Source organism: Episyrphus balteatus, chromosome 3, assembly GCF_945859705.1.
Source record: "Episyrphus balteatus chromosome 3, idEpiBalt1.1, whole genome shotgun sequence".
In the NCBI taxonomy this organism is placed as follows: domain Eukaryota; kingdom Metazoa; phylum Arthropoda; class Insecta; order Diptera; family Syrphidae; genus Episyrphus; species Episyrphus balteatus.
This window is the reverse complement of record NC_079136.1, coordinates 52,289,360-52,313,791: the sequence shown is the minus strand read 5'-3', so window position 1 is coordinate 52,313,791 and position 24,432 is coordinate 52,289,360. Positions and strand designations below refer to the sequence as shown.

Here is a 24,432-nt window from a genome sequence, read left to right as displayed (position 1 = left end):
GAAAATATGTTTCATTTTGTTGATAAATTTGTCTGTTTTGTGGTACCTAAAAATTGAATTCAACTTAGGTTTTTGGGTTTTAAAAATATATATTTTGTTCTTTAGATACAGTAGAACGTATTTATGTCCAACAAAAATACATCGGGAAAACATCGATGTATCGAAGATAGAACCGATGTTTTTTTAACATCGATGTTGTAAATAAAACATCGATGTATTCAAACATCGATGTTTTTTTTAACGATGTTGCATCCCTATTTTTTGCATTGGGTGCATTCGTTTATGCTTTGGCATTGGCATCTTGTTGCTTTTGTCGATGTTGTTCCAGCTGGGGTTGAATTCGTTATTGCTGCTTCTGATGGAACACAATTTGCTTGATTCGCTGATGATTGCGATTTGCCTGTTGTTGTTTGAACTGACTGCGGCTTTCTTTTTTACAGAGCCAGGCTTATCGTGAACTGAAATTATTTTTTTCTTGTTCTCAACTGGAGGCTGATTTTATTGTGTGATACTGAAAAAAGTTAAAAATATATCTTAAAATGATAAATAAGAGATTACCTATGGTATTTAAATATTTCCAATGTAGCTAGAAACATGGTTTACGGACTTCGTTAGACTCTGGTTATTTTTATTGATACATATTAGGTGCTGATACGTTTGTTGTTATGCTTTGTTATGGTTAGGTATTTAACTGGATCGAAGCAAAAATTTGCGCTTTTGAGTTCATCTTTGATTCTTTGTATGCAAAGAAATCCTATGGTTCGAACATGGCTCGTTTGCTGTGCCTCCTTGAACTTGGTTTTGTAATGAATGATATGGTGAGGTAATGAATGATATGGCCACCCCTTGAGCTACTCCAGCTCTCTTTCGGTTTCAAGCATAAAGTCATTATGCTTTGATCGTCGTCCAAAGTAACGCCGATGCAAAAGCCATGTCGCAAATATAATTCGACGACTTTGAGAAACTATCTCCAGATGCAACCAACATCCAATGGAAGACGTTTTGGGATACATTGCTTTGGGGTGTCTTCTTGGAATTGGTTATTGATTTTTATTTTTTTTTCTGCAATAAGATGCAACAAAACAAGTTCTAATTCTATTTTTGTTAAATCACAAATTAAAAAAATCTTAAAATTGTTCCCAAAATATTTATGGAAATAAAAAATATCAAAACTCTAGTAATTTGTGAGTTGTGACCTGCTCTGGAGGAGATCACAATTTTAACAATTTTTATGAGGCTCACAACTTGTGAGGGTACGCCAGAATACGAAAAACCTCACAAAACAAAACTCACCTCACCTTATGAGGTTCTTGTGACTGTGAGGTTTTCGCCAGAATACGAAAAAGTCACAAAATCGAGTTCAACTCGAGTTATGAGGTTATTGTGACTTGTGAGGCATCAGTGAGGTTGTCCAGAATAGGCCTGTTAAAATAAATCTCAAGATTTATTCTAAATCTACTTAGCTAAATCTCGGATTTAGCCTAGGTGGAAACATAGTATTAGCAAAAAAAGAAATGACCACATTGGAAAAGTATGCGGTAGCGGTACGGGTAATAGAATAAAAAAATCCACACCTGAACTCTAAGGTTCCGGTTTAGAATTTTGTTCATACAATTACCCACACAGTACCGCATACCTTAGCATTAAAGGCTTGGCCACACCGGAGGGTATGCGGTAGAGGTACGGGTAGCGGTAACGATATTTGTATGAAAAAAATTCCACATCTGAACGTTGATATGTCAGTTTGGAATTTTTTTCATACAAGTACCGTTACCTCTACCCGTACCGCTACCGCATACCCTCCGGTGTGGCCAAGCCTTAAGGCTTGACCACACTGGAAGTTATGCGGTAGCGGTAGTGGTAATGGTAATTGTATGCAAAAAATTCACATCTGAACGTTTATGTGTCAACTTGAAATATTTTTCATACAAGTACCTGTACCGTACCCATACCGCTACCGCACACCTTTCCGGTGTAGTCTTTCTTTATCCTCATTCCTAAAATTTATGTTTAAATTTCTTTGTCTAGGCCTAGTACGCAGCTCAAGTGAAGAGAAATTAATTGTTTTTTTATTTTTGCTTTAAAACCAGTACTAAACCTCAGTTTTACTATCGATTTTAGAAAATAAAAGTTGCCGATCCATGGGTTAAATATTTGTACAACTGGCCCTTTCGAGACTTGAAAATTTTTCGTTTCGCTTCAGCTGTCGTTGATGACGGTGTTCTTTTAACACAAAAAAAAATAAAAAACGTTGACCTTGGCTTTTTACATATACAAAAACGCTATCTTGAGTGTTTTTGTGGTCAGTCTTGGTTGGTTTGGCGAATCTTTTCTCTTCAGCTCTTTAGTCGCTGATCAACGCATTTAGTTCAGCATTTAAATTCATAAATTGTTCATAGTAAACGAACAATACTTTTTTTTCGTGCACTTCGGACTTTCGGCTCAGCATGTTTTCTCCCAAACTGTCATTCATCTGTCATAATTCATAACCCTCAAAATTATTACATAAAATTGTGTATAATTTCACATTATATTTATATATTACAAAAAAGTTATAAATTAAAATTATAAAATATCAACAAACTAAATAACAAATCAAATTCTTACATAATTATATTATGTCTGGTTATTATTATCTAGATATCACATTGTAGGTAAATCAGATAAAAAACACAATTTTATTTTTGCTTATTCATGTTTTTCTTGTACTCACTCCTTTTTTTATGATTTATAGGAAATTTCAAGACGAAGAAAAAGACGATCTTGTTCTAACTCCAGCCTACTTCAAAGGTAGCATTGATCATTCATTGCGAAGTGTTTTCGGTGAAATTGGTGGCTTAACTGAAGTTGATATTTTCAAATTTGATTCCGATAGCCGGCGAGCAATCGTCCGCGTTCCAGAAGATTATTACGTTAAGACGCGTGCAGCAATCACATTGATTTCGAAATTCCAAGATATTCGTTGTCATTTTCAAGTCAAAAAAGCATCACCAATTTTATTGCAATTACTTTCATCAAATATTGAATTCTAATAAAAACAAAAAGACAATGTCATTGTGCAAGTCATTTGGTAAGGACAAAGTTATCTTTGCAACCAAAGAAGATCATGCAACTCCGAGTACAATTGAGCTACCGCCGCCACAACCTCAACAGGGTTTGATTACTCCAACTGGAGAAATCAATTGGGGTTGTCCGTGTTTGGGTGGAATGGCTACAGGACCATGTGGCGTTGAATTCCGTGATGCATTCTCTTGTTTCCATTACAGGTATAAAATTGATAATAGTAAACTGAAAAAATTGTATTTGTGTGTATCTTTTTTCAGTGAGGCAGAACCAAAAGGATCAGATTGTTATGATGCATTTAAAACGATGCAGGATTGTTTCACAAAATATCCTGCTGTATACAATAAGGGTGGCGGTTCGGATGATGCCGATGACAATGATATCGATTTGGCTGGCATTGAAGGAATGGGCGGTGGTGAATCGACGGAAAATCCAGCACAATCCAGTGAAGTAGAGAAAAAAGAAAACTAAGTTTGTTTTGTTTAACTTAAAAAAAAAAGAGTATTTGTTAAAAAAAAGTTAACTGAATTAAAAAATGTATTTTAAGTAGGAAGATTGATTTTTCTTAATTCAATTTTTGTAATGAGGCTCACAGCACCAAAATGTGGCACTAGCATCAAGGAAACTGAGAAATTTTCCATTCTCAGTATGAGTGTAACAATCCACTTTTAGTGGAATGAACATATGTTTCCATGATTATGAAAGTGGACTAAGTCACTTTTTGCATTGTTTAAAGAAAAACTTACATAATAATTTTCTTATAACGATTTAATTATATTTCTTTTATGAAATCACTAGAGGAGTAATAAAGAAGTTTATTTACTGCAATTTCGCTTTCAAATAAACTTTACCCCTTAAATAATAATTATTTTAAGGCAAGATTTGAGGCCATTTTTAGGAGTGACTTAGTCCACTTTCATAATAAAGGGCACATATCATCGATGTCGCTATAAACGCTGCGTAGGTTTTCTCCGAAGCTGTATTAAATTCTTCTCATCCAGACTTTAATCTTTAAAGCATAATTTCGACAATAACTTGAATTAATACAATTGTAACATCTGCGTAGGTGTTTCGATAACGTATATGAGTTTCCTGGGATAGAATACAAAATCGTGCTTTTAAAATGATAGATCGATAACTGCCACAATTGCGTCCGCCGACCACCAACGTAATGTTAAATGTTTTTCTTTGTTTTATCGCGATTTTTATAAATAATATTCAGATAAAATAGCTAGTTGTACTCCTCTCCTGAAACAATTCAATCATAATACTGGCGCATCTAGGAATTCTCTTCAATTACCATTGAGCTTAACTACGGACGTACCCCCCCCCCCCCCCCCACCCTTCACCTGTTTTTCCCCGCCATTTTAATGCCCAAAACATTATAATATAAAATATAAAAAAAATTCTTTGCTCTAGTTATCCACCAACTAAATGCTGGAGCTTTTGCATTGATTTGCTTTTAGTAGCTTCATCTATGATGACATCATCTTTATTATCTTCATGGCTTAAGCAAGTCGAGTATTACATTTGAGAATAGATACGTATCCCCGATGTATACCTATGTGCTGCGATTTCTAATACTTCAATGACTCCAGCTGGAGATCTTGCTTTTGTAACCGCTTTATCAAACATGTCCATCATTATCCTCACATATGTTGGTTTCTGGCTCTCCTCATTTCGTAGTGACTAGTCGAAATGTTGAAGAATCAAGAAGTTGAAAAAAAAAAACAAAAAATTGCCCGCGTTTGAAATCGGAGTAAATCAAAGGCAAATTTTCACAGCTTGGCGTACCACCATTCCTCTTGTAGATCGCGAGGAAGGAACTGTCTTCGTTGGTATAAGTGTCCGAGTTTCTAGTGGATTCTATGTTAACAAAATATCTAACCTACTTCAAAGTATTCGATGGAAAATTTTGAGCGGCGGATGTCACAAAAACAGAAGGTGACCTTATTATCAACACAGCGACCAGGTCTACAACGACTTCAAGTGCGAAATTGGAGATCGCTGGTAATTGAACAGGCTATTGAATGCTGTTTTGACTGAAACAAAGTTAGCAATTCTTTTGTAAGATCGAATCTTGAAGTTATTTTTACAAAAAATGATCTTGGTCTTACAATCACAGCCTCAGCCATAGATTCTCTCCAGCCACTTGCTGGTTGAACGGCATTCTGCTTCGAGCTGTCGACCATGTGGAGTCGCTTTAATACGAGATTCACGGACCGCATATCAGCTGCGAACAAATTTCGGCCGCAGCATTATTACTTGGTAGTCGGAATCGATTCGTGAGCCTCCATGTCATAACAAGCAACGCATTGCGATCTGTGACGGGCCTTAATCAAGAACTTTTTTCACCCATCTATAGCCAGAGACTTCAAAGTCCAGTCAGTAAAAATCTAACACAGATTCCAACAGCAAAAACTTACTGGGAACTACTTCACCTATTCTCTTCCAGGAAAAATGAGTTGATATAAATGCATTGGAACCATTTGAAGCTACGGAACATCATTAAAAAATAGTTTTAAATCGATTGACTTTGGATCGTTTTCGTGAATAGATTTTGCTTTACATTGCTTAATTCTCACAAAAACTCTGCTTATATTCCCCCCTAGTTGAACAAGTTGTCCTCGTAAAGTTGATTTAAATCCCCTATCCTTTAAGTGACTATTCGTATTGCACTTAAGGTGCTCCAGACACAATTGTATTCTTATGTAAAAGACTTGATTGGGAAAAGTAATTTTCCGTTTTATTTATGCGATTTTTTGACGACCTTCGGTTCGAACCTGTTTCAATTCTCACCAAAGCTCCACTGACATTATGCTACGTTCATTCGATTAATTAATTCCGTTGGTAGGTATTTTTACAGAGTTGTGAAAGATTGTGTCTCTGGTTCTTTACTATCTCTAATCCCTTTACAACGTAGTTACACTCTAAATCCTTTGGTATCTTAAACAAACAAACTAGCTTGTAAAATTGTAAATTGATATGAAAAAATAAACACCTTAACTCAGACATTAACTATTGATTATTTAAAAAATTAAGCAATTTTATTGAATGAGTCCAAACAAAAAAAAAAGTGCAGCTCCAGACCGCATATCATTCTCAATGATATTTGTTTCACAATTTAAAATTTCAAAGAAAGCTCTCTGATTTAATATAAGTATCTAATATTTTTTATTATTATATTTTTTTTTGTTTAAATAGAATATACACTATTTATACCTGCATATATTATGTATATCAAATGTTCTCAAAAAGGCTTCATGCTGGTGCATACCATTGATTATGATTAAGCTTTTAGCTTTTTCTACAAATTCATGCATTCAGCCAACAAAAAAAAAATTAAAACATAAATTTTGTTTATATATATTTTAATTAAGTAAATTATGATATTGTAACCATTCTTACAATTCAATACTAATAAAAAAAAAATAAACGTCGTATGTGTTTTATATTGGCGTTATTTTTGTGTGTTTTGTGTAAAAAATGAGAAGAAATTTTGGAAAGTCAATTGCTGCTGCGCGCGACCAAACTCCACTTTTTATCTAGGTCATACTTAAAAGTTATAGAAGAACAGACAGAAAATACAACGCGATGAATACTCTTTTAACTCCATTTTCCATTTAAATTTACAGAATTTTAGATATTTTTTTGCTTTGCTCCAAAAAAAAAAAAAAAACTTATGCGGTTTCTATTGCAATACCCGATGGTATTTTTTCTTCATCATCTTTTGATTCGTCCATTGGCGTAACATCACCATCGATACCTTGGTCTTGGCTATCTTTTTTTGTCTTCAAGTTGTTTGATTTCTTTTCTTCTTCTTCTTTTCTGATAGCTTCCTTATCGGAAAGAATATTCTGATAAGACTTTTCGGTAATCAAAAATCGATTTGATTCCGAAATGTGCTTTGTTACTCGTCGAAATTCATCGACCATTTCACAAAATTGCTCCCAAAAATGCTGATCCTCTTTGACAATAAACATTTTTTTGAAATTCTGATAGATTTTGGCAGCTCTTTCACGAATTATTCCGGCTTTTTTGTTGAAATCTTCCTGCTCTTCACTGGAGAGATTCCATTGTTTAAGATTACCAACATATTTGCGGAGTCGTCGAATTGTGTCTACACAATCTGCATTGCGTTTTAACATCAACTGATTAAGTTCTAGATCTTTGAATTGATCTAAAAGTGATAAGCACCGATCGATATTGGCTCGTTTGAGTCCAAGACTTTCGCGTAGCTCTTGTGAAAGTCTGATAAAGTCTCGTTCTGTAAATAGAGCGTCTTCTTGGTCAATCATTTCGTTTGTGAAACGTTCGGCTTCTTCTTTGTGAATTCGCGAACGGTTTGGATTTAAAACGAGTCGTTCTTTAATGGAATCCACCTTGACAATGCCATGTTCGATTTTCTCTTTCAAAACGTAGCACTCCTTTCGCATGTTTTCTTCCCATTGCTTTTTGGCAGCTTCATCTTCAAAAGTTTCGGGTTTCATAAAATCAAGCTTAATTCCAACACATTTATTAGATGTGGTGTAAGCCAAGAGTAAATTATTTTGAATATCTGATTTGGGTGTAGTTTTGCTTGCTTTTTTGTGCGCTGATTTTGGTTTGGCATCGTTAGGTGGCGAGTCTTTTGCTGAAATTGAAATAGTTTTAATGATTAATAAAATGGGAAGTATAGCCATTAGCCAACAAAAAATTGTTTATATTTTGTACATACACTAGCAATCAAACTAGACCCAATTCTAGACCGTAACAAATTCTGTAGTGTGCGAGGGTTTTTGAATTATGTTTTTATTATTCACCATTCTCTAAATCTAAATAAATTTATTAAAAACCACCTAACTAAAACACTCTGAGTATGGCTAAACGAGAATATGAGGTGGCTTACGGATGTAACACCGTCAATGACCTACATACGTCAATAGATAGTTGTGTAGAAATTTTTGTTATCTGTATAACTCTGTATCTCTTATATGAAAAATTCTAAGGTGGCTTGATAAATAACTTCATTGCAGTTATTTTGATAAGAAAAATGTTAATGCATAGCTTGAAGAAAGTTGTGGAAAGTTTATTAAAATAACAAAAAAAAAGGGGGTTTTTATTCGTGATCCGCGAATAAAACATAATTTAATTTTATTGGAGAAAAACTTCGAATAACGAATAAAATGTTTTATGTCTTCTTTTAATTTTGCTGTTTCTCTCACAAAGCCATCAAACATGGTATTAGGAGTCCATAATGAATTACTGTTTCGCCTTGCAGTATTTCTTAAGGCTCAAACAAATAAGATATTCGTTTATCATTCTTGATGTAACTTTGGAGGGACAAAGCTCTACTTGTAGCTGAATTTTTTTTATTTTTTTTTAATTTTTTTATGGAATAATATTGCTTCAGTGCATAATTTACTATTCCATTTTCTTTTGTCAAATGTATACATAATTCCTAAGACACTTAAGATTATGTATATCAGATTCCTGCATCTGAGACAAAAAGCCAAAACACATGTTTTTTTTTTGGGTAGACCTCGAAATGAATGCCATTTCGATTTTCTGTTAGGCATATGTTTTTTATTTTTGAAATTATAGAAAATGTGACCTTTCTCTGTAGTTAAAGTCTTATCACATGTTTTTAAGTGTTTTTGTCTTCGAAATGTGTTTGTTGTGTTCTTTTGGCAGCCTGTAATTTCATTTAAATTGTTACCATTACCTTTGAAAAGTTAAGTAAAAATTTTTTATTTTAATGACCTTGGGGAATCAGCTTACATGAATTGATAGTCAAAATCGATATTTTTTGTAAGGGGCCGGTAATAGCGATCAGGAAACCAGATCAGGAAAATTGTTTGATTAAATTGAAAAAATTCAAATTTTAAGTGGTACACCAATTTTTTTAGAAAAATGTTTTTTTTTTTTTATTATGGTAACTTGTTCATCCCATCCGTACCGTTCTTGATTACCTGCTTGAAGTCAAAGTGACGGACCCAAAAGTGCATCAGTTATTCTTTGCTGACGATGGAGCCATCATAAGTGAAGACCCGATATCCCTGCAACGAGCACTTGATGTATGGGTGGATGTTCTAGAAGGTAATGGGTACCGCATAAGCGCGAGAAAGACAGAATACCTATGCTGCCCATTTTCTGATCCACACAGGCCTATTCCTGACATGTATTTGAATGGTGTAGTGCTTCCCAAGTGTGAAAAGTTTAAATATCTGGGGTCTATGATAAATAACGAAGGTACTTGTGATGACGATATCAATCATCGCGTAAGCGTAGGGTGGATGAAGTGGCGGGAAAATTGTGCTATCTTCTGTGATCGAAAAATGCCCCCTAAGCTGAAAGGAAGGCTCTACACCGCAGCACTCACATACGGTTCACAATGTTGGACAATGTACAAAAAGTATGAGAGTAAGTTAACGGCAGCTGAGATGAAGATGCTTCGTATGACAGCAGGAGTAACAAAGCTTGATAGAATTAGAAGTACGAAGATCCGAGGAAGCCTTCATGTTAAAAACACCATCTCCCAAAAAATTGAACACGACCGACTCAGTTGGTATTGCCATGTTCAAAGGAGAGATCCTGAGAACCCCGTCAAAAAAGCAATATCATACAACGTTCCAACACGAAATAAAAAGAAAGGTAGGCCTAAAAACTCCTGGTACAAGCAAATGCAAAAACACCAGCATTCAGTTGGCCTTAGAAATGGAACAATACAAAACCGGGAGGCTTGCCGCCGATTTCTGAGGTCAACCCGGCGAACCCCACAAGCGGATCACTAGTGTGAAGCAGTAACGTGGGATAGTTATGATCCCCTCGACATCGAGATCATAACAGCGCCGAGAAAAAGGAAGAAGAAGAAGTTCATCCCAAATCTATTAAATGCAGTTCTTGTGAAATTTCTGAAATCTCTAGTTTCTGTCTATAGTTGATCTTTGTTTTTCACAATTATTCTTTCAGAAGAAATTGGAAAAAAATTATTATCAAAACACTTTTATCTGGTACACAATTTCGTTACAAATTTATTAACAGCTCGGGGTTTTAATGAAACTTAATGTCAAATTTAATTTTAAAATAGAACCCTGAAAAAAATCGTATGATTTAAAAAGAAAGATATTGCAATTTTAATTTGATAAAGCTGGGGTTTTCAGAGCAATAAACAAACAGAAATAAACAAATTTACTCGAAAAACACACATTTTGTTGTTTTGAAATTTCTTTTTGACCGAAAAGCTCTATTTTTGTTCGTTTTCTAGACTTCAGAAATTCTGTTTTGTTGAATTAAAATTGAAATATCTTTCTTACCCAATTTTACCATATTTCGTTTGAAGGACAATATTTTCTAATTTTTTCAGATTTCTGCAATGTTCTTGTCTCTTGTCAGGTACTGACTATACAGATTGCTTTTAAAGTGAGTACTTGAGAGGTTCATTTAAACGACCAAAATGCGTACTTACCTAAGTTATATGGATCAAGGACACCATGGAGAATATTTTTTACCCCAAAATGTGAGTCAAATTAAAACGAATTATTAGTTACTTTTAATAGTTGGATTGAAAGGGTTATCCCAAAAGTTTTTGTGTTGTATTTTTAAATATAAATGGTGTTGATTTTATTGAATTGACGCCTTAAGTGCTTTACAACTAACTTGTGTTCCACAATATACTAGGTAAGTGACTATGACTATTGAAAAGAATGAATGTTTAATAATTTCAAAAATTCCTGAATGTTGTTGACAATCAAGGCTATAAACAAGCATTTATTTGATTATTGTTTTTATTTTCCCATTAAATTTGAAATTTTCTTCACTTCCATTTTGATTTCCATCGAATAAAAAAAACTTAACATAATACATATTTGAATTTCAATGATGTATAGCCAACAAAGTTATTATCACTCCACTTATAATATTTTGATCAAATGCTAAAGACACTGGATATCATCATATCGTTTGCAATTAAATTTTAAAAAAATGAATCTTCTATTATAAAAGTATTCGGCAAGAACGTGTCTTCTTCATCGCTTCTGCCAGATCTTGATATTTATGTATAATGTCCGTCACAGATTGATGCACTTCGCGCTGACACCTTAATTGCAAATCGCTAGGTAGTAATTCGATTTCTGCTGAATATACATCAAAATATTGCTGTGTAATTGTTTTCTCTGGCGATTCCAGGATTTCATTTAAAACCGTCGAGGTGCTTGCAAGCTCTTTTAATACTTTTGTTTTTTCTCGCATAATAGCTATGTAGGCGTTATCTTGTGATGGCTTTTTACGTCTACTTTGTCTAAGAGTGGACTTTCTTGATGGCGTTCGGGGTGGTTCCCTTTCGTCAATATTTACTATCGGAATGGTTTCTATATCTGTTATGCAAAGTAAATCATCGTCTTCGACATTTATTACATCATTTTCGATTGCTATTGGCGTAGTTGTCACGGATGAACACTCTTCTGCATCATAAACAGCAACAACTTTAGATTCAATAATGTTGTCTTCGTTTTGTATTCTAGTACTTTGTGTGTCATCATCCTCATCATTTTGTATATTGATGTCTTCTGTTTGACTTGTGCTCTGAATGGGATTTTTGGGGTCCATCAAACGCTTCTCCGTGGCTGTAACAAATAAAAAATATATTTGTTTCAGATACCATGCGAGCGCAGAAAGTCACACATCCTTCAGTGTTTTAATTATGTTTTGTAAATAATGTAATTGTCTTATATAGTGCGATAGAGATATACTTCAAAGCAAGATTTAAATTGTATTTATCAACAAAACGAATAATGCCAAGACAACATGTGTTATATGTTTAATTTTGTTTATATTTGCAGGACGATCGTTAATCATTAATTTGTAAGAAATTTTTTGAGCTGTCATAATTAAATTGCGATGCCGATGAGTTTTGATAACTAAAGTCAAGTTTTATTTCCTGAAATATCAGAGAACTTAATAACTCCGCAAGTGCTTCAAATAAGGCAATGCGAATAATTTAAAAGATAGACGCGACTATTATCATTTAAAGCTGAGTCCTCTCAGAACACAATCAAACAAGATTTAAGAATTCAACGAGAAAGAACAAGAGGACAGCGGACAATACAATATATGGCATTTCAAACATTCAACTTTTTTCCGGATTCTATCAAACCTGCAGAAACTATTTTTGAATTTAAAGAAAAAAAATTTTTAATTATACTCGTATATAAGGTTCATTGAATAAAAAAATCAAAACAGAACAATTTGTAACAACTTTAAACAAATAATGAAAAAATGTAAATATTTCCTTTTTAATGGAACAAATTGCTTAATAAAACAACAGCAAAAAAATAATGAGTAAAATGAAGATTATTGTAATTAGAGTAGATTTTTATTTAAAAAAATAGTAATTTTATCATTTTCTGAGGGAAATGGATTTCATAACATTTACAGAGCATTTACTGTGTGACATACAAGACATTGAAATTGAAATTAAGTTTTTCGTTATAAATTATAAGAAATAGACATCCTCCCATTTCTTTGTTGTCGGTATATCCCCAATCTCTTGCAAGAAAAATAAAAAAACACATAATACATGTTATGTACATAGGTGCTACTAAAGCGATATTTTTATTTAAGGTCATATGAAAGTGCTTTCTAGTGGTTTTGATATAATCATCTTGCGCTTATGATACAGCTAAATTGTCCCTCGACCTTAATCCGTGGAGTCCCATCACTCTAACGATCCAACAAATTCTTTTTTATGGATCAGATGTTGTTCAAAATTCTTTTTTGTCAGTTGGATAGCTTACTGAAGAAGCAGCAGAAGCACGAACAAGCATTTTACCGCTTAATATAGCCAGAAAATATTTCTTTCATAACAGGTTGGAACAATATAAAAACTAAAAAAACGACGTAAAAACTATTTTTTTTAATTGTATGAGTTAAAAAACAAAAAAAAAATAAAAAAAAAAAGACGTTCGAAACATCGACGAAAAATTTAAACAACATTCAATGCCGACCTAAAACATACTAAATACTACAAAAACCCATTTGGGATTTAAGATACATGTTAAGAAAAAGGTGACGAAGATAGAAATAATCAATATAATGATATATAATTAATTATTTCGTATAATATAAAAATTCTTCAAGATGTCCATAACATAAACTGGCTAATTGCAAAAATACTAAAATGTTTGCGATAAGTGCTTCGAATAGGGATGTTGCGAATATTCGCACCCACAAATGCGGAAGTTCCGCATGAATTGGGACCTCCGAATCCGCTTCCGCACCTGCAATAACCAATGCGGAATTTCATTTGCGTATCCAAAGAAGTTGTGACAAGAAAGAAAGCGGAGCTGGCGAATGGCGCGTACCAATGAGACTCACACCGAGTAATGGTCTCTGACTGATTCTTAAGCAATACACAGAAATGCAAATGCCCGTTTTAACTATAGCCCAAATTAGATAATTTCGCAAATTCTCTGATTTAGAATTTCAAATTGTATAGGTAATTTTTAGAATTTGTAATTTAAACTGCCCTAATTTAAAAAATTATCAAATATAAGGCGAAAACAGGCTATTAATAGAGATCTTTCTTTCCGGAAAAAAAAATAGAGCCAATGTGGAGGAAAACCTTCTTCATAAAGAAGACTTTAACTAAAATTTCTACCCACTCCTCAAGTCAGTGGGAACAATTATTTCGTAGCGCTGGGTTAATTAACCCTGCAGTAGGCGCGTGTTAAAATGTAACACGAGTGGGCGCGTGGTCTACAATCGTAGAACATTTGGTTTTAAAACAACGGCTAATACCTAAAATAACATCTTAAGTTTCAAATTTATTAAATTAAAGGCGTGTTTTGCATAAACACTCAAAAAAATAAATTTATACAAGATCCGCTCAACTTGTGTTTTTTTCTGTAATTTATGAATAGGACTGTAGACCACCCGCCTACTGGAGGGTTAACCAATCTCATTTAATTCATTTATATTTGTTTTTTTTTTTTGTATAAGACCTTAAATATCTGCAGATGTTAACTTTCAAAAATCCGCATCCGCATTTGCATACGCGGATGTGAAAAAATCCACATCCGCAATATGCCTACCTGGAACAATACAACACAATTCAAATGCCCTTATTCGACTGCTTTACTATTGGGTAAATTACTTTTACACGCTGAAGATTTCTGTTGGCGTTCTTCAAAAGTTGTATCAAAATAATTCTTTCAAAACTTGTCATAGGTAATAGAGACCTTAGCAACCTTACTAATTTGAAAGAGGTTCCTATCAGAATACCTCACTTTTGCTTTTGAAAAAGACAAATTGAAGAGATTGGCTTCCTCTCAATTTCTCAAGAAATTCTCTAAAAACACAAAAATGAGTGCACATTGCATGCCTGTTGAACAATTCGAACACAAATAATTCCTCTAAAAAGTCTAAGTCCCATCCCAAACCCCTTAACTCTAAACATGTACATAGTTGGTAATCAAAATATATAAAAAAAAAGAGTCTACTTACTTTCAGCCTTAATGCGCTTAGAAGGATTTTGTGGGACCTCCTCCTCGTCCATATAGCGTTTGGGTTTGATCTTCCGTCCACTCCTACTAACAATCTCAGTTTCATTGGCGCCCTTAGCGCCGGCAGCGGTCGCCTCCGCTGCTGGAGACGTCGACGATGAAACAATTTCTTCGACTGGTGGCTTAACATCCACAACAGCACGCGGTTCTTCCACCACCTCGGTGGCAACTTCATCAACTGTCTCCTCAGCAGCAGCAGCTTGTGGAGCTGTTGTTGCAGCTGAAGACACTTCATCTGCCTCCTCGGCAACAGTATCGTCCAACAAATTCGTTTCATCCAAATCGGTAGCGATTGTTGTGTCATTGCCCCCGGCATCGGATTGAGCCACGACACTCGCATCAAATTCTTCTAAATTAATTGGCGCCGAGTCTTCGCCTTCGAGGGCGGCTTCTATCTGGGCAATGGCCTCGCGGAAGTGAGCACGTTTCAAATTCTTGTCGGTGGCAAATTTATTTTTGCTGTCCTTGTAGTTGAAGAGATCTTCGATTTTTATGTTGGCTGTTTCGCCAGTGCCATAGAAATACACGCTGTACTTTTTATTGTTGGTTTTTGTTATTTTGGCCGGCCATGGTGGATAGCCTTTTACTTTGGCAAAAACCAAATCACCAATGTTGAAGCTTTTATCTTTCTTTCCCATAATTTTAGTGAGTGGATATTAGTTAATTGATAGTTAAATTATATAAATAAATTGTTTTTGATAATAATTTATTTGAAGAAATGTGAATTTTGTGAATTTTCTTTTCAGCAAGTTGTTAAAATACAAATTGTTGAGGGAGAGAAATCGCGTGTGGAACTTAAAAGTTGAAGGCAGCCTACACAGAAACAATTTTTTTTTTTTTTTGGTTCCACAAATTGATGGCGGGCAAGTACTCGTTACTCGATACTTTGCTATTATTTCTTGTTAGCGATGTGCTCTTTTAAAGTATTGTGCAGAAAAAATTTCTAATGGCGAGTCTACACCATTATCGATACTATAGCTGCGTTCCTTTGGAAATATTTATCTACTTTTTAGTACTTAAAACTACTTTGATCTACTTTGCTATACTGAAAAAGTAGTTCAAAGCAGCTTTAAGTACTAAAAAGTAGATAAATATTTCCAAAGGAACGCAGCTTATGATGTGGAACCTTCCCTGTAAAGCATGGAATACACGATACAATCATCGTACACGACTTGAGATGTACCGATATCGTTAACAATATCGAAAGAAAGCACATACACCATGCGATTCACTTACGATTCCATTATCTGTCAAATAAATTTTCTCATTTTTATCCATTATTTGGATGTTAGTTAAAAAAATTTTATTTTATCTCAAAAACTGAATCATAGGTGAATTAAAAGCCCACACACGGTACAACCCTCATCTAATCAATCGCATACCACCTCTTGTTTTCCATCATCAGCATTCGACCGTGCGATATGGGTACAGCGGATACTTTGGTGCACTCATACGTCATACGATACAATATATCGAATGCGATTCAATTTTTGTACGATAATCGGTACGATAATTGTACCGTGTATTCCATGCTTAAAGGCTTGGCCACACCGGAGGGTATGCGGTAGCGGTACGGGTAGCGGTAACGATATTTGTATGAAAAAAGTTCCACATCTGAACGTTGATATGTCAGTTTGGAATTTTTTTCATACAAGTACCGTTACCTCTACCCGTACCGCTACCGCATACCCTCCGGTGTGGCCAAGCCTTAAATCAAACCTCAAGCCAAGTACGCAGATCGAGATAAATTTTAGCTCCCGTACAAATTATCGAAAAATTTTAGCTGATCTAAAATCTGTCCCATACAAATTATCCATAACTTATATGGGAATTTTATCTCTACTAAAATTTAAGCTTGAATTGCATACTAGGCTTAAGCAATTTTCTTTGAATTGCAAAAATTTTGTAAAATTTCTAAAAGTCTTAAATTCAATTCAATTTCTAGCGAAATTAAAGGCATAAATACAACGGCCATTTTTTGCAAAAAGTCAAAATTTTCAAACTCATCTTGTGACAGTTTTTCCGACCACAAAATTAAAAATAATTTTTGTAGTATTTTCCAAAAACAAATAGCACTGGAAGGAAATAAAAAAATTTTTAGGGGAAAATTTACAAAAGTAAAAAACTCTTATTTCTTTCTAGCGCTATTTGTTTTTGAAAAAAAACTACAAAAATTGTTTTTTATTTATTTTGACAAAACGTACAATAACCTGGCGAATATTTAGCGTAAAAGAAATAGTTTTGTTCTTAATGAGACTGGTAAAGTTTTTTGAAATTACAGTTCAAGTTTAAAGCCTTAACTACATTGGCTCAAAAAGTGAAAAAGTACAAAAGTGAAAATTTTCAAAAGCATTTTTTAATGGTTTTTCGGGCTAGAAAATTAAAATAAATGATGCAGAATGCTTATTTTTCCGTCCAAAAATCAATTTGTAAACTCTTTTTTACTAAAAAACCCCGCTATAGCGAGAAAAAAAATATTTTCACTTTTGTACTTTTTCAATAAGTGGTGAATGTAGTTAAGCCTTAAAATTAATTTTTTTTCAATAGGATTTGACATTCGAAATGAGAAAATATGCGAAATTATCTCATTTTGGGCTCTAGTGAAAACAGGCTTTTTATCGTTGGTGTGAATAGCCTTTAAACGAGATCCACAGAAATTCTCTGTGTATTACGAAAATAAACATCGGACAAACCTAATTTCTTTTACTTCGCCATCTCACGTTGAAAAGAGACGGATAGTATACGCATTTTGACATCGTTTTCAAAAATCAAACAAAAAACAAATCAAAAAAATAAATAAAACAAACGTCCTCCTCGAAAACCAAGGCAAACAAAATAAATAAATAGATTTATCTGCATACAAATTAAAACTTGTAAGTAAAAACCTATTAATAAAATTATTCAATTTATTCTGGACAATTCATGATAGCCAAGAGTCCTACATCGTCGTTTTGCTTTTATAAAATATATTTGGAGAAGCTTCAAGTTTCCTAAAAATAAATACGAAAAGCCTTCCTGCTGGAAGACTCAATTTCAATTTAAAGTGACTTCAAATTATAGTAGAATCCTTGCCGACGATTGAACTGTGCCTATTAATTTTGATGACGCTTACTGTTGTACAGCTTGAATTTCCAATAAGTTTCTGCAGGACCCCCTTTTACGTACACCGAGTACCGAGATAGTTGAGCTCACATTTAACTGATATATAAACCAATTTATCATTCTCTGAATTTCGCGCAGTTGTTCAGTTCAGTTGCGATGTCAAGCCAGAACTATAATTGGAGGAAGCAGTAGTTGGAAGCTAATATCAAATCCTACGTTTTTATTGTTGTTTTCTTTGACTTTTTGATAAGTTTTCATCCGTCGATTGCGGTTGCGGGCGCTGTTCTTCTCCGTTTCTTCCGACGCTTCCGAAAATTATAGTTCTACCTTTAAAGAGCTAACAATGATAGCCTTGTCAATACATTAACATCAAAAGTCAAAAGCTTCGGTAAACCCGACCCACTTTGGCGGAGAAGTAATATATCTCCGTGACAGAGATTCCAATTTGTATCTAAATCACAATAGGCCCATTAGAGGCCGCAGTGATAAGGCGAATTATTCCCACCTCTCATCCTAATCTTAAACTTGTGTCTATGTGAAATGGCTCTTTATTGCAATTCCCAACTTTTTATGATATCCTTTGAAACTCTTAAGTATTTTCAAAAATCTATTAGTTGGAAGTAGATACCTACCTCGGCTTAGAACCAGACTGAAAGCGTCCGAATAGGGTGTGTGCGGAAGTTTCAAGGCGATCACACAACATGACCAATAAAAATATGGAATGTTGAAAAAACTTAGGTATACCTCTGAAGAGGTGCTCCATTTCAGAGCTTCTCTTTTGTAGATGGAGAAACTATGGGCGTGTTTTTTTTGGCAAAGCTATCCGCAGCAGGATTTCCCAAATATCAACAATGAACAAAAATTTATATGCATGCACAAAGAGAAAGGAAAACGTAAACTTATTCACTTCGTCAAAATTCTATAAGCAGCTTGGTTTAGTTTCTATTCCCATCGGCACACAGTGGAACGTCTAGTACAAAATTCCGGACACTGGGTGAAAATTTTTTTTTCATTCTTGTACATATTTTTTGTTTGTTAATCATAGAAAATTGTCCCTTCTTTCATAATCCACAAGTTATTTTTATCAAAATGTTTTGGTTTCCAAGATACAGAGTCTCAAGTGGGGACTATTTCACAAGAAAAAAAAATGATGTTTTTCTTAGAAATTTTCATACTCTTATATCTGGCTCATTTTTTAAGATATCTTCTTGAAATAAATTTTATTAATAAGATACTGATATCTAAAATATATATTTAAGAAAAAAATCCTAAAATTGTATTTCTAAATAATTCTAAAACACGTTTTTCTATAACCCTTTTTGAAAATTTCTCTTCAACTTTGAAAAGGCTTTTAAAAAAATGCTCACATATGCCCGCTCTCTTAGTAGTCTAGAATGAAAGCTTAATAGTTCGTGTATAATATTTTAAAAAATTTGGATCCGACCGAATCCGACCCCGTTTTTTAGAGCACCATCTTTATAAATTTAACCCTTTAGGTAGTAATTTTTTATTTATTTTTTTTATTTTTTCCTATCTGTAAAGGGGAGGGTTGGTGTTATTTGGCTAGCTTAAAGTGACATGGGGTAGTTTAAACCAAGAATGTAACTACTGAATACATAACGTAAGGCAGATTGACCAAAAAAATAAAGAAAGAGTGAGTAAAAACAATTAATTTTTAAGGTTTTTTTTAAGAGTAAAGCACTGTCAGAGTGATCAACGAATGAACGAACTGTAATTTTTTATGCTTATGTATTTTCTAACAAAATCTGGATAATAAAGTAGCAATCTAACTAAAGTTTAAATTAAAAAAAAAATATATATATATATTTCAATTTCTAAAGCCCAGTATCCTGCTGAAGCGAAACGGAAATTTGTATAAAAAAACAGCACAACAAAAAATTTTGTTATGCTTTTCGTTTCACAGCACACGAGTTTGACAAACGATATTATTAGGTACCTGTACTTAAATACTTGGAAAGTTTTCAATAATGTTTTTTCAGGTAAAATTCCTTGGTCCAAAAGAATTTTGCACTTTTACTTTTTACAATTTTGCACAATTTTAGTGTATAAGTAGGTATCGTATTTTGTTTGCTTTTTTGTTGTTTTTTTTTAATGAATCCATCATTATCTTTTAAATTAATTTCATTATTAAGTTGACAATATCTGTATTTTATCATATTTTTTATGTTTATGTTGGTATTTTCATAATAATACCAATTCATTTTTAAATAACATATATTTACATAAGATAATCCTTTTTAAGCTATTTTTTATTCATAATAATTTTTTTGCAAATAATCGGTATTTTAAAAGACTGTTAACAAAATATGTAAACGCTTTTTTTTACTTAATAAATAAGACAATAACGTAAAGTATTAATTTTATGTGTAGTAAAATAAGGATTTGGTAGTTTTTGTATGTTAACAGCTATTTTAAGTAAACAAAACAAAACATTTTATGTGATTTTTTATTGGATTCAATTCTGCGATTTTCAAGAAGCAATATAGCGAAAACCGTTTTAGGATCCGTTCATTAGATCAGAAGTTACAGTCCCATGACCACTTTTTCATAGTTTCGATCCACTGTGCGGCAGCTGCGTGTTGTTTTTGTAATGCATGTATACGCCAACTACGACTAATAATAATGTTGCTCCTAAGCTATACAGGCTTCCAATCCAGTTAAAAACTGTTTCCAGCTGCTCAAAATATTTTGCTGAGTTCTCCATTTGCATTCTTCATCAAATTAACTTTCGCTTCGTCGATTAGCCTGTTTGCCCAGAAAAAGATAACGACGGTTAAACTTCATAACCTCGTAAGTCTAAAAATTCGAAAAAATATTATTAATGCAAACAATTCAGAAAATTCAGAGCTATCTTTTGGTATATTCAGCTTAACAATGTTGTTCTGGACATTTTTCAGGAATGACAAAATTCAAACACTCGTATTGATAGATCACATACAAAAACAAGAAACACAACATTTTGTTTTTTTGATTTCTGAAAAACTTGAAAAAAGGACTTACGAGGTTATGAAGTTTAACCGTCGATAAGTATCTTTAATTTTTTCGAGTTCCACTTAAGATCGACTTAGATCTAAGAGACAAAATAAAATATGAACCACAAATATACATATATTAAGGCCGATTTCTGGACAAAGTTCTAGCTGTTAAAACTCGGTTAAAGGAAAAATGAGAACTAAATTTGTTTTAATTTCATTACTTCACCAAGTTCTAATGCTCTAGAATTTGAATTTATAACTTTTTTGTTAGTTAGAATATTGTTATTTTTAGAACCTCAATATTTGGAAATCTAGCGCGTAGCAACTCGATTTGACAATGGACCCTACTTATAATCAAATTTAAAGCTCACCATAACTTGTAAAATAAACAAATTGAAGAATATTAGGTTACTATAAACAATGTTCTAAAGTGGTGCTTGTTTTAAACAAATGAATTTATGATAGGAAATAAACATACAAAAATGAAGAATGTGCAGAGTAGGGGTAAATCAGCGCGTTGTGACTTGTGAGTAGTATTGTGACTAGGCCTTCAGTTACATTCTAGAAGCTCATCAGTTTGCCTTTTAAGGGAAACAATTAAACACAAATCCATACTCAAGTATCCAATGTTTCTGCTTTTTGTGAATCCAATAAAAAAAATAATAATGCTCTATCACAGAAACTTATTAAACAGTATAAGAGATAAAATTATATATTTTTTTTTTATTTTAAGCGAAGAATTGAATTTTTCAAAATGCCACCGCAAAATTGCTTCCTTTGCGGAAAAGCAAATAGTGAACAGAGAACACTTCATGGGTGAGTTGAATGTTTGATTTATGAAAAGCAACTCAAATCTTTGTTTTTGCATTTATACGAATATAAATCATGTTACAGATTTCCTGTGCATAATCCCAAACTTTTAAAAATTTGGAAAGAAAGACTTAACCTACATTCTTTATATGTTGTAACCTCAAATATCAAAATATGTAGTAACCATTTCGAAAGGGAATGTTTTAAAGTATGTAAATCGGCAAAGTTATTACTGCCCGGAAGTATTCCTACGCTCTTGTTACAACCGAAACGGATTTGCTTTTACTGCAAAGCAACACAAGAATCTAAACCAGGCATCTCTCTTAGACTGTAAGGAGTATTAAATTTAACGTACATACATACATACTTGATACTAATTTTAACACGTTTTTTATATTTTTAACAGATTTCCATTAAATAAACCTGAGCATTTAAAAAAATGGCTAAAAAATATTAATTTAAATAATTTTGTACCTGACAAAAATACCATGATCTGCAGTGATCACTTTGATTCTTCCTGTTTTAGAAAAATTAAAAACAAACAAACCATGATTTTTAAAGAAGAAGCAATTCCAACTATTTTCTTGAATACAGGTATAATGTGTTACTGTATAAATTAACAAGTATATTAATTTAACTTTCTTTTTGCTTTTTTTTTTCTTTAAGAAATTACCCGGGAAGCTTCTCTGGAATTAGAAGATGAAAGCACATTAGAATTAGAAGATGAAAGCACACAGGAATGTCATGAAACTGAAGCAGAACTTTCTAACAACAATGAAAAGGGTTTGTAAATCTAAACTTTATTTTATTGTATTTATTTAAACAAAATATATAAAATTAATTCATAATCGGAGGTGCCTATGGCACAGAGAAATAGGTAGTTGACTGCAAAGCAGGTATCGTGGATTTAAGCCAACTGGTCGGCTCAGTAGTTTTTCTAAATCGCCTGCTTAACCGTATGATATAGAGCCCAAGGGATCAAAATATTGTTATTTGAGCATATTTCATATGTATGGTTTCCAATTAGGGCCATGGGGTCATTTATTGTGGGCACTTTAAGTCATTTGATGTTCTTGAACTTGAACACTTACATAACTCGAAAAAAAAACGATCTTTTTTCAGAACGAGTTTTAAAATTATCGATCTAGGTATCGATCTAGTTTTGGATGTAAAAAGTTAGTTTCTAAAACAAAACTAGTGCTCCTTCTCCGTTAATTTTAAATGTTAAGAAATGAGTTTTTGCAGGGTTAAAGATTACTTTATTCAAAAAACTTCTGCATTAATAACTCAAAACTTGTGACTTTTTAGTTATGACAGTATTCAAGTAAATAAGCGGTATAATTGTTTGTACTACATGTTTTACACATTTGGATTGCTTTTGTTATGCCAGTTAACTCTGAAAGTAGCCCTTGATGAAATATAGATAATTGCCTTAAGGTTGATGGCCTTATGATTGCGTAGAAAACACTCCCTTGCATGTGTGAGCCGTCAGTGTACAAAGTTTTTCGTTTTTATTCGTTCGATGTGCTCCTTAATGGAGGCTGTTGAAAAACAAATTTGCAGTGCATTTTTTTGGGTTCTTTTGATAAGCTATATCAGCTTTGGATTGAATGTTCCTTTTGATGATTGTTATCTTAAAATGTTGAACAAATCACAAGATAGAGAATCTCATTACCGAAATAGGTTATATGGAGTTGTCCCAGTAATGCGGCATGTGTGCTTCCTCCCACTCATACCTGGTTAATGGTATGGTGTATGCACCCTGCCAAACCATCAACTCCGTGTTTGAAAATTTCCTCATACTAGTGATCCGCCTGTGGGGTTCAAGCTTCTCGGTTTTTAATTGTTCCATTTCTGAAGACGCCTACATAAATGATTGTGCGTTTTGCATTTGCTTATACCAGGTGTTTTTAGGACTATTTTTTTCTGAATTCGCGGTCGTATTAGAACGTTGTGTTATATTGCCTTTTTTACGAGGTTCTTAAGCATCTTTATGAGACTGGAGCGAAATAGGTTAAAAATTGAAAACAAATAATTGGAATGAAAGAATAGTGTTTTATTTTATTTTTTTTATTTTTTAATTTATAGACTCCATGGAAAACAGAATACCATCTGTGCTCGACGACACTTTACTTGAAAGTGCCGATTTAACAGAAAGTGAGGAAGAATGTGACGAAAGTGTATGTTCTCTAGAATTAAGTTTCAAAGATCCAATTGGTTGTTGTTCAGGGTGTGATGCACTCAAAACAAAATTGTTTGAAGTTGGACTTGAAAAGTAAGTTGTTTCAAAAATAAAATTTTTAAAATAACTCATTATCTAAATGTTTGAATGTAAAAAAAAAAAATAGGGAAGCACTTAACAAAAAATGCAATGAATTCGCTCAAAAAGAAATTGAACTTCAAAAAAGAATAATATCGTTAGAGTTAGAACTCCAACAAAAAACAGACGTGGCGAGCAAAAGAAAAATTAAAACTCTAGAAAATGACTTGCAAAAAAAATATTTGGAAAACGCAAGAGTTAAACACAAATTGGAAACAATTTTTTCCAAAAATCAAATAGAAATATTATGGGAATCGTTGATACAACGTTATTCTTGGACAGAAATTGATATTTATAGATCCATTAATTTATACTCAGTTGGTGCTAAAACATACGAACTTCTGAAGAAAAATCATTTTCCTCTTCCATCAGTCCAAACATTACAGAAATGGGCACGTTCAATCCAACTATCACCCGGAGTTTTAATACCTGTTGCGAAAATACTTAGTTCAACGACACATATGGATCAAAATGAAAAAGTTTGTGTATTGTCCTTTGATGTAATGAAACTTAACAAGTCTTCAGCAGACAAAAAATCAGCCAGTTACGTTCAAGTAGCAATGTTAACGGGTATTAAAATTCAAAATTTACAAATTTAATG

The 24,432-nt window shown here is 33.2% G+C and overlaps 3 protein-coding genes and 1 long non-coding RNA gene across 5 annotated transcripts; 2 read left to right on the top strand and 2 right to left on the bottom strand.

Moving 5' to 3' along the window:
* Positions 1-1,125: 1,125 nt before the first annotated feature.
* Positions 1,126-1,420, bottom strand: LOC129915380 (uncharacterized). Its single transcript, XR_008772292.1, has 2 exons — positions 1,294-1,420; positions 1,126-1,201 (listed from the first exon to the last, which is right to left on the bottom strand). It is a non-coding gene; the product is annotated as an uncharacterized LOC129915380 (long non-coding RNA).
* Positions 1,421-2,467: 1,047 nt separating this feature from the next.
* Positions 2,468-3,032, top strand: LOC129915379 (ribonuclease P protein subunit p14-like). Its single transcript, XM_055994880.1, has 2 exons — positions 2,468-2,650; positions 2,735-3,032. Exons 1-2 carry the CDS (start codon positions 2,619-2,621, stop codon positions 3,030-3,032), a joined length of 330 nt encoding a protein of 109 aa, XP_055850855.1. The 5' UTR covers positions 2,468-2,618.
* Positions 3,033-3,048: 16 nt separating this feature from the next.
* LOC129915378 (mitochondrial intermembrane space import and assembly protein 40-B) lies at positions 3,049-3,616 on the top strand. The gene is made up of 2 exons (XM_055994879.1): positions 3,049-3,266; positions 3,324-3,616. The coding sequence occupies exons 1-2, from the start codon at positions 3,049-3,051 to the stop codon at positions 3,532-3,534; spliced, it is 429 nt and encodes a 142-aa protein (XP_055850854.1). The 3' UTR covers positions 3,535-3,616.
* A 2,797-nt stretch (positions 3,617-6,413) lies between these two features.
* On the bottom strand, positions 6,414-15,422 carry LOC129914489 (hepatoma-derived growth factor-related protein 2). Of its 2 annotated transcripts, none has more exons than XM_055993768.1 (2): positions 14,545-15,414; positions 6,414-7,696 (listed from the first exon to the last, which is right to left on the bottom strand). In XM_055993768.1, exons 1-2 carry the CDS (start codon positions 15,239-15,241, stop codon positions 6,744-6,746), a joined length of 1,650 nt encoding a protein of 549 aa, XP_055849743.1. In that variant the 5' UTR covers positions 15,242-15,414; the 3' UTR covers positions 6,414-6,743. The 2 variants fall into 2 exon arrangements, with proteins under 2 accessions (XP_055849743.1, XP_055849744.1); XM_055993769.1 differs by lacking the exon at positions 6,414-7,696 and adding an exon at positions 10,812-11,666 and having other exon boundaries at positions 14,545-15,422.
* Positions 15,423-24,432: the final 9,010 nt, after the last annotated feature.

Coding starts and splice junctions, on each gene's coding strand:
- LOC129915378 (XM_055994879.1), top strand. CDS start 3,049: ATGTCATTGTGCAAGTCATTTGGTAAGGACAAAGTTATCTTTGCAACC. Junction 3,267..3,323: donor TTCTCTTGTTTCCATTACAG/GTATAAAATTGA, acceptor ATCTTTTTTCAG/TGAGGCAGAACCAAAAGGAT.
- LOC129914489 (XM_055993768.1), bottom strand. CDS start 15,241: ATGGGAAAGAAAGATAAAAGCTTCAACATTGGTGATTTGGTTTTTGCC. Junction 7,697..14,544: donor TAAGCGCATTAAGGCTGAAA/GTAAGTAGACTC, acceptor TTTCAATTTCAG/CAAAAGACTCGCCACCTAAC.
- LOC129915379 (XM_055994880.1), top strand. CDS start 2,619: ATGTCTGGTTATTATTATCTAGATATCACATT. Junction 2,651..2,734: donor TATTATCTAGATATCACATT/GTAGGTAAATCA, acceptor TATGATTTATAG/GAAATTTCAAGACGAAGAAA.